This window comes from Capricornis sumatraensis, chromosome 23, assembly GCF_032405125.1.
Source record: "Capricornis sumatraensis isolate serow.1 chromosome 23, serow.2, whole genome shotgun sequence".
In the NCBI taxonomy this organism is placed as follows: Eukaryota; Metazoa; Chordata; class Mammalia; order Artiodactyla; family Bovidae; genus Capricornis; species Capricornis sumatraensis.
This window is the reverse complement of record NC_091091.1, coordinates 10,229,842-10,239,854: the sequence shown is the minus strand read 5'-3', so window position 1 is coordinate 10,239,854 and position 10,013 is coordinate 10,229,842. Positions and strand designations below refer to the sequence as shown.

Sequence of the window (10,013 nt, the reverse complement as noted above, 5' to 3'; positions counted from 1 at the left end):
GAACCCCAAACCTGCAGGCCTGTGCCAAGGCCACTGAATACACCAGCAGCAATTGCTGAGGTGAGTCGAGCGGTGGGTGCTATGGAAAAACATAGCTACTTCTGAACTGCTGGAACTGCTTAAGCTTGTTGGAGGCACTTTGAAGAAAAGGGAACAAATTAAGGAAAAGTAAAAGGTCACCAGATCCCACTGCATTGAAATCCCAGGGTGAGGTCCCTGAGGAACTGCAGTGTTGGCTGAGATCCTGTGCCTTCACGTAGAGAGCACAGTTAAAAAATGACACCAACAGAGGTAAACAGCCTCTTAATTATGGTCTGAAAGAGCTGCTGTTTCTATCCAATTACACCAATTCACAGGGGCTTCAACCAACACATATCAACCAATCCTTGAAAAGACAGGCAGGAAAGACTCAGCCTTTATCTTGGAAATTTATTAAAATAAGAATAAGCATCAGTTGTACATAGAAATTGTCATTCGCACTAAGTGCTACTCAAGCAGAAGAGCAGTTTTAAATATATTAAAAACTCAAAATATATTGATTAAGGCACTGTGTCTTGTCCTGTGTTTTCATGCTGTTTTTTAAAAGGCAGTAGGACCTCTGATTACCTGAATATAGGCACTATAACACTATTCAAGATAGTCACACTTTGCTGTGGCCATTGTGATTTATTTCTCAAAAGAAGTTTCATTAGCTTGGATTAGCATTTTCTTTTAAAAACAATATGAAAAAAAAAATCAGTTTTCTCTTTCCAGAGTCTCTTCCAGAGAGACCTATTTACAAAAGGTACTATTTCTTCATATATTCCTAACACGGAATTACACATAAGGGGCCAGATTGCCTCCCAGAGAGTAAAGCCATCAGAGGTTGGATGTCTGAGCAGCATGCTGAGTCTTTGGAAAAGTGTTTTTTTTTTTTTTTTCCCCAACTGTAATAAAATCAGCTGGGTTTTAAAAAACTGGACCTTTCAGCATCCAAGAAAACTACTTGGTTAAGTGGCCTCTGTTAAGGAGTTTTGTTGAGCGGTTGACAGGAACCAGACCCAGCTGCTGTGTTGTACAGTGCAGACAGTATATCAGCCTGAGTCAGGAGAGCTGGGCACTGTTTGGCACTTTAGTTACAGTGCCCTCACCAAGCCTGTGCTCGTGCATCATCTTAGTCTGGTCACCTGTAAGATGAGGCTGACTTTTCCTGTGTTTTTGTCCGGTTCCAGCAGCTCAATAGTCTGATGGGTCTGAATTGTGTCTGGTCACAGCCGATTCCACTGCAGTTAATAGGTGCAGTATCTCCATGGAACACAATGACCACAGCAAAGAGGAGAAAAAATATTAAGTCTCCACATTGCCAGATTGTTTGAGGCCTGAGTGCAAATCTTTTCATCAAAGCCCTGTATGCTATTTAATTAAAAGTCACCATTTAACTGGAGTTCTATTATTCACAGAAAAAGACTTATTAGACAATGTAATTTTTGTGGCAGAACTAGATTGCATATCTCTCTGAGACTAACTTCACATTTTCACTCATTGGGTTTCTCCAGTCGGGTCATACATCAGCACAGAAGAGCCTGAGCATTAAGGCTGGATTTGGGCATGAGGGAAACAAAGGAGAATCTTGACGTGAGCAACCCCTCATTTAGGGCGAGATTTTCTTTTACAGTGCAAGTTGGCAAGACTTCAGCTGGAAAATACGCTTTACTTTTTGGCAAGTAGACACAAGGTCAAAGCTTTAAGAAAATAGGAGCTACCGCTCAGATGCAGCAGAAAAGTAATTTCATTCTGAAATGATAACAATATTTATTTTACCTGCTAAAGTTGGGTCTTCAGTTTTACTGTATATACTATATATGTACCACACACACATACATACATACACGTGTGTGTGTGGTATATATACATATATATAAACTAAAATCAATCATTGAAAAGCAATTGAAAAGTAATCACAAAAATAGAAAAAGAAATCAAAGAGCAAAAAGGGCTCTGAAGGGCATTTAGTTGTTCTTCTCCAGGGACGCATAATAATCTGTCAGGACTTTCCATGCTTTGGGGGCCATGAAGCCATCTGGGGGATTTTCGCCTTCCCGGGCCAGCTTCCTCATACGAGTTCCTGAGATGAAGTCGAATTCATTGTGCCTGTCACAGGGTAGCAACAAAGAACTCAGCATAGGTAAATAACATCTATCTCAAAGCCCCCAGGAGGATGTTATAGGTTCTGAGACTACATTTTTTTCTTTCTGTAAAAGGCTGCATCTTTCTAAGTTAAGCAGTTCAGTAAAGGACCTTGCAGAAGACCCGGAAATCTTAGCAGCTCTGCAGTCAGCGCTCACTGCGCCTCCCAGTTCATGGGGCATGTCTCCTGTAGCTCTGACTACCTGGGGAGCTCTGAGCAGTGTTGAGTGCTCTATTAACACATGAAATCTTTTTACGCATATGCAACGCTTCCATGTAATGTGCCAGGCACTCAAAGCGTGCGCAAGGAATGTGTGTTGGAAAGGAAATGCTTAAGGACCATCTACCACAAGATGCGCTACATCTTTGGGGGACCAAGAATGAGCAAGACCAGGTCTGAGCTTACAAGGGATTGTCACTCCAGCTGGGAGCTTTCCCAAGATTCTCTCTCATCATCCCAGTCGTACAGATGTTGACTAAAGAGTTTTCCTCCGAAAGCCTACCTTTCTGGATCATAGAAGTCCATGGCTTTCTTGGCTTTGTTGTAGGCAGCCACTCGGAATGGAATGATTTCCACAGATGTGAGGCCAGGGGCCATGGTCAAGACCTTGCCGCCGTGAGTGGGTTCATACAGGTCTTTCTTGGTCTCAGGATGGGGCATTCCTGCAGGGTCCCGGCCCACAATGTAGAAATTGGCCCCTGCAACCATCCGGGCCCTGCAGTGCCACTGGACCTAGGAAATATCACATCAAAGACACGCTGATCATCACTGGCCAGTCCTTTGGGCCCCAGTTTATGGAGACATCCTTTTATTCTGCTTCAAAAGTAATTCAGCAATGTGGGTCAACCAATAACCGTAAGAAAGGCAGTGAGGTGTCCAAGGCTGCTCTTAGCTCATCTGTACTGTCCTACTGGGAAGCATATAGGAGTTTTTGGAAAAGGAAATGGCAACCCACTCCAGTATTCTTGCCTAGAGAATTCCATGGAAACTGGAGCGTGACAGGCTACATACAGTCCATGGGGTCACAAATGGTCAGACATGACTGAGCAATTAACATAGGAACTTTACAGATAAGAATCTTCCCTCAGAACCTGAGGTTATAGTTCGTAATCTCTCCAGACTAACAGACGATGAACACCCAGATCTTACTGTTCCACAGAACTATGTGAATTTTACTTTTCAGTTCCTCCCTATTCAAAATAAATCACAGTTTAAGGGAAATTACAAACTCTAATCTCTTACCATGGAATTCCATGTAACTGCCAGTAATGAGCTAATTAACATTCATATGTACACATTGATTCCATTTCAACATAGCACTGGGATTTCAAAACAAGTTGCCCTCTTTCAAGCTAAGATAGAAATAGAGAGGATAGGGAAGAGAGCCAGAGGCCTAGAAATTTGATCTGGTTGAAGACAATTCATTAAACTCACCTTGGAGCATTCCAAAGTGTTATGACCTTTTCAATTCATCATTCTTACCACAAACTTGTTCATATCCACTACACGGGTGGTGCTGTGTGACAAAGAAAGTCTATTTGACAGGCCCAATGTGTTATGATGAAAGGGAGACATTAAGCTTTTAAAGATACCGCTCCCTTCTAATGTAGCTCACTGAGCATGGTGAATCACTGAAGAGTAAGAGGTGACTTCTGAAATATTAGGCTAGATACATCTTGCCCTATAACCCAGGTAAGCTGTATTACCTACCTCGTTCACATACCAACTTTCAGAGCCTCAAAGGCAGTATATTGTAGGTTTGATTTGGTGTTGCTAGTATTTTCACAAATGAAAAGTGAAAAGTGTTGGTGGCTCAGTTGTGTCTGACTTTGCAACCCCATGAGCCTGCCAGGCTCCTCTGTCCATGGAATTCTCCAGGCAAGAATACTACAGGGGATTACCGTTCCCTTCTCCAGGGGATCTTCCTGACCCAGTAACATGGGTCTCCTGCATTGCAGGCAGACTCTGAGCCACCAGGGAAGCCCACAAATACTATATGGAAACATAATCAGGTCAGATAAATAAAAGAGACCAAAAGACGTCAGAATCTGCTCATAAAGAATCCCAGAAGCGCTCTTGCTTTTCTAAGTGAGACTTGACCCTGCACTTGTGAGTCTCAGAGCCCAGCTCAGGGAACTTCTCACCTCTGTGGGGCCAGCATATAACATGGGAGACGGGAAGATGGCAACAATGGTTGACTTGGGATCAAGAACCTCTTCTTCCAGCACAGCTGTGTGCTGTTTCACCCGCCAGTCCAGGGGCACGTCATCATCTTTGGTCCAGCCACCCAGGGGGTGGAGCAGCAGGACCGGGTGCTTGTAGCCTCTCTCCAGGAGCCGGCGGCGGGTGTCCTGCATCAACAGGGCATGGCCATTGTGGACGGGATTGCGCAACTGGAATGCAAACACTGCGTCTGGGATGTGAAAGCAGAACACCAAGATCAAAGACATGCAACACCTCCAAGAACAGAAAAAGACACAGCTGTGGGTATTGCTCAGTGTACTTGTTATATCCACTTGCTTTTTCTTCTATTTTTTAAATTTAAATTTTCAAAAAATTTTTACAATGTTGTGTTGGTTTCTGCCGTGCAACAACAAAATCAATCATAATTATACATACGTTCACCTCTCCCCCCGACCCATCCCTCCAGGTCCATCACAGAGTGCCAGACTGGGCTCCCCGTTCTACACAGCAACTTCTCACCAGCTATCCATTTTACACCTGATCATATATATATATGTTGATGCTACTTTCTCCATTCATCCCACTTTCTCCTTCCTCTACTGTGTCCTCAAGTTCGTTCTCTATATCCACATATCCATCCATTCCTTTCCTGCACATAGGTTCACTGATACCATTTTCTAGATTCCATATATATGCATTAATATACTATATTTGTTTTTCTGACTTCACTCTGTATAGCAGGCTCTAGGTTCATCCACCTCCCTAAACTGACTAAAACCCTGGAGATGATGTAGGGAAAAGGGAACCCTGCTACACTGTTGGTGGGAATGTAAACTGATACAGCTATTATGGAGAATGGTATGGAGATTCCTTAAAAAACTAGGAATAAATCTATCATATATGACCCAGCAACTCCACTGCTTGGCACATACCCCGAGAAAAACCATAATCGAAAAAGATACACGTACCCCAATTTTCATAGCAGTGCTATTTATAATAGCCAGGCCATGGAAGCAACCTAGATGTCCATGACTGACGAATGGATAAAGAAGCTGTGGTACCTATATATAATGGAGTATTACTCAGCCATTAAAAAAATGAATTTGAGTATATCCACTTGCTTTTAAGAACCAGCTAGAAAACCACCTGGATCTTAAGGGGTGTTTTTCCCAAAGGTACCAGTACCAGACTTTTTAGACAGGGATAGGACACAGGTAGGAAGCCCTAAAGGGAGAGCCTGACTCAGAAATGAACATATTAGTTGCCAAGACCTTTCTTACAAACCGCAGTTCAGGCAGGGGCTGGTATTGATCCGTCCCCTTGTGCCCTGCTCCAGCCTCATTTTCCTAGGGTGTGAATATTGATTAGGAACATTTTCTGGAATCTGCAAAATCTTAACAACTTAAAGATATAAAAACACTTCTTTACTTTATGAAAATCTTCAAAACTACTCCATTTAGTGATGAAGTCCTGGGAGGCTTAATTTTTCTTTTGGTTATGAAATGGATTAATGTATATCCATTATAGAAAACTTAGGAAATACAGAAAAGCCCAAAATAGAATATAAAAATCATCCATCTTCCTGTCATTACTTTTTCTTTTTTTCTCAAAATATGTAAAGTGAAAATCCCTTCCCCTTGGCCCCAAGTTGTCCCTAGAGGTAGCTGCAGGTTGGTTCACATGTTGCCAGACATTTCCACTTCTACACACAGAAGTAGGTTTGGGTTTTAAAAGCAATTATCCCATTCTACTTTGTTTTCCGAGATTATTCTATACATACTATTCTGAAATTTGCTTTTTCCCTTAACAAATACACTTTGGGTATCTTTGTGTGTCAGTGTATATTTTTTAAATAGCTGCATAATATTACAGTAGTTCAACTTTATAAGCTTTCCATATCTTTATGATTGGAAGCTTTAAGCTTTATGATTTTCTGTGTGGATCACAATAAACTGTGGAAAATTCTGAAAGAGAAGGGAATACCAGACCACCTGACCTGCCTCGAGAAACCTATATGCAGGTCAGGAAGCAACAGTTAGAACTGGACATGGAACAACAGACTGGTTCCAAATAGGAAAAGGAGTACGTCAAGGCTGTATATTGTCACCCTGCTTATTTAACTTATATGCAGAGTACATCATGAGAAATGCTGGGCTGGAAGAAACACAAGCTGGAATCAAGATTGCCAGGAGAAATATCAATAACCTCAGATATGCAGATGACACCACCCTGATGGCAAAAAGTGAAGAGGAACTAAAGAGCCTCTTGATGAAAGTGAAAAGAGGAAAGTGAAAAAGTTGGCTTAAAGCTCAACATTCAGAAAACGAAGATCATGACATCTGGTCCCATCATTTCATGGGAAATAGTGGGAAAACAGTGGAAACAGTGTTAGACTTTATTTTGGGGGGCTCCAAAATCACTGCAGATGGTGACTGCAGCCATGAAATTAAAAGACGCTTACTCCTTGGAAGGAAAGTTATGACTAACCTAGATAGCATATTCAAAAGCAGAGACATTACTTTGCCAACAAAGGTCCATCTAGTCAAGGCTATGGTTTTTCCAGCAGTCATGTATGAATGTGAGAGTTGGACTGTGAAGAAAGCTGAGCACTGAATAATTGATGCTTTTGCATTGTGGTATTGGAGAAGACTCTTGAGAGTCCCTTGGACTACAAGGAGATCCAACCAGTCCATCCTAAAGGAAATCAGTCCTGGGTGTTCATTGGAAGGACTGATGCTGAAGCTGAAACTCCAATATTTTGGCCACCTCATGTGAAGAGTTGACTCACTGGAAAAGACCCTGATGCTGGGAGGGATTGAGGGCAAGAGGAGAAGGGTACGACTGAGGATGAGATGATTGGATGGCATCACCAACTCGATGGACATGAGTTTGGGTAAACTCCGGGAGTTGGTGATGGACAGGGAGGCCTGGCATGCTGCAATTCATGGGGTGGCAAAGAGTCGGACACGACTGAGTGACTGAACTGAACTGAGACGTATCAATAGACAATGAAGGTTTTCAACTTTTCAAACCTGTAAACATGTTGTTTCCTGATATCCTTAATTCTGTAAACAGAGGATGATTAGGAGTATTAGCAAATGCAGGAGAGTCAGCCTACATACCAGCATCCATTTCTTTATACTTCTGTCTGAGCTCCAGAGGTGTCAGGCGGTACTGGTCCAAACCATCATTCCACTGTATTCTTTCCAGCACCTGAAGGTCACCACCAACCAGCCAATCCCCACTTTCCATCACCATCTAGATAGAATTTATTAAAATTCTTAGTGATACATATTGTTTTCTATTTTATCTCAGAAAGTTTCTTCTTCTGAACCAATCTTGGGCTGCTTGAAACTAACTGCTTTCAGTTCTCCAACATTTCTAGCACAGTATATATCAAACTTTTTGATTTCTCAAATCCTTTACTCTTAAAAATTATTGAGGATAAACAAGAGCTTTTTTTAACACTGATTGTATCTATCATTATTTTCTATTTTAGAGATTAAAAGTGAAAACGCTTAGGGCTTCCCTGGTAGCCCAGTGGTAAAGAATCCACCTACCAAGGCAGGAGACAGGGTTCCATCCTTGATCCGGGAAGATCCCACATGCCCCGGAGCACCTAAGGCTGTGCGAGCATCTGTGCTCTGGAGCAAACAGGCCGCGAGTACTGAGCCCTAGAGCCTGTTCTCCACAAGAGAAGCCACTGCAGTGAGAAGGCTGGCACTGCAACTAGAGAATAGCCCCTGCTTGCTGCAACTAGAGAAAAGCCTGCACGTGAAGACCCAGCACGGCCAAAAGTAAAATGAATTATAAACAAACTGAGAATCCTTAAAAATATTTATTGACCTAAAACTAACAATAGTAAAGTCATTAAATAGTAACATAAACATTTTAGTTTTTGGTGAAAAATAATATTTTCCAAAAATATAAGTGAAAAGTAGCATTGTTTTACATGTTTGCAAATCTCTTCATTATCTGACTTAATAGAAGGCAGCTGGATTCTCATATCTACTTTTTCACTTATTCCATGGTAATATGTTATTTTGACTGAAACAGGTAAAGAAAATTCAACTTCAGGTAGGTGGTTGGAAAAGGGAAATACTTGAATAGCCTTTTTCTATCATTGTGGATATTCTTTATTGACATAAAAAATTAAAGAGCCAAATTTAAAAATCAGCAAAGAACTTCAACAGACATTTATCCAAATATGATGTACAGATGGCCAACAGAGATAAGAAAAGATGTCCAACATCACTAGTTATTGGAGAAATACAACCTCACACCTATTAGCGTGGCTACTATCACAAACAGAAAATAAGAAGCGTGGGCAAGGATGTGGAGAACTCCCTCCTGTACTGTTGGTGAGATTATAAAATGGTGCATCAGTATGGAGTTTCTTCAAAAAATTAAAAATGCAGCTGACACATGATTCGATAATCCCATTTCTGGATATATATCCAAAAGAATTAAGAACAATGTCTCACAGAGATTTACACATCCATATTCACAGTAGTGCTATTCACAATAGCTAAAAGGTGGGTGCAACCCAGATCTCTCTTGAAAGATGAACCAACGATGAACATGAATATGCATACGATGGAATATTATTCAGCCTTCACAATGAAGGAAATCCTGTCACAGGTTATAACATGGATGGAACTTGAGGACATTAAGCTAAGTGAGAAAGCAATGCACAAAAGATAAATACTGTATTTTTCCACTTACATGAAGTATCTAAAATAGTCAAATTCATAGAGAATAGAACAGTTGATACCAGGGGCTGGGGAGAGGAAAGGAGACTTGTTATTTAACAGGTACAGAGTTTCAGATTTTCAAGATGAAAAGAGTTTTGGAGCTCTGTTTCACAAGGTGAATTAACACTACTGAATTGTCATTTAGTCTCTATAAGTTATATTTGACTCTTGCGACCCCATAGCCTGTATGCAGCCCGCCAGGCTCTTCTGTCCATAGGATTTTCCAGGCAAGAATACAGGAGGGGGTTGCCATGTCCACCAGAGAATCTTCCTGACCCAGATCAAATCTGCGTCCCCTGCGTCTCCTGCATTGGCAGGCGGATTCTTGACTAACGAGCTACCGGGGAAGCCCAAAATGGATAGATGGTAGATAAATAGATGATTGATAACAAAACATTTTTCATTGAAGTTTTCTCTAAAGTTACTATCAATATTCTCACTTTTCAATACCTAGTCTCAGTTGAAAAAGTGACTTCAGGAAAGGGTGGGTGAGGAACAGAACAAGGAGACTTTTGGAAAGAACCATCTGTGCACTGTCCCATACTTTAGATGGCCCGACTCTGGTCCTCTTCAACTGCGTCCCTTCTGTCAGCGCAAGGTACCTCTTGTGAGCAGCCCCACCTGAAATCTGTATTTACTCTCTAGACCATCATCTGTGTACCTGGGACATTCGGCCTGGAGTGCCCACAAGCAGACCCAGAGGGTCCTCATGGCATGCAGCAAGGCCAAGCATTGGAAGAGGACGGGGTGGCTGCAAACGAACAGCCAACTATCCACACACGCCCTTATCCTGACGCAGAACCAAGAAGTCTAAAATGGAGCCTGGCCTTCCAGAGTGTGACCAAGGCATACTGTCAAAGGAGAAAGATAAAACATTTTATTTAAATTTGTTAGGTAAGTAACTTATT

The 10,013-nt window shown here is 41.7% G+C and overlaps 1 protein-coding gene across 2 annotated transcripts in view; it reads right to left on the bottom strand.

Moving 5' to 3' along the window:
- Positions 1-462: 462 nt before the first annotated feature.
- The window catches only part of PAPSS2 (3'-phosphoadenosine 5'-phosphosulfate synthase 2), a 101,584-nt gene continuing 92,033 nt past the window's right edge, over positions 463-10,013 (bottom strand). For both annotated transcript variants that reach the window (XM_068961222.1, XM_068961223.1), the window contains 4 exons: positions 7,474-7,609; positions 4,312-4,580; positions 2,670-2,899; positions 463-2,130 (listed from right to left, as the gene is read on the bottom strand). In XM_068961222.1, the coding sequence (XP_068817323.1) occupies positions 1,989-2,130; positions 2,670-2,899; positions 4,312-4,580; positions 7,474-7,609 (777 nt within the window). In that variant the 3' untranslated portion in view covers positions 463-1,988. The remainder of the gene's footprint in view (positions 2,131-2,669; positions 2,900-4,311; positions 4,581-7,473; positions 7,610-10,013) is intronic.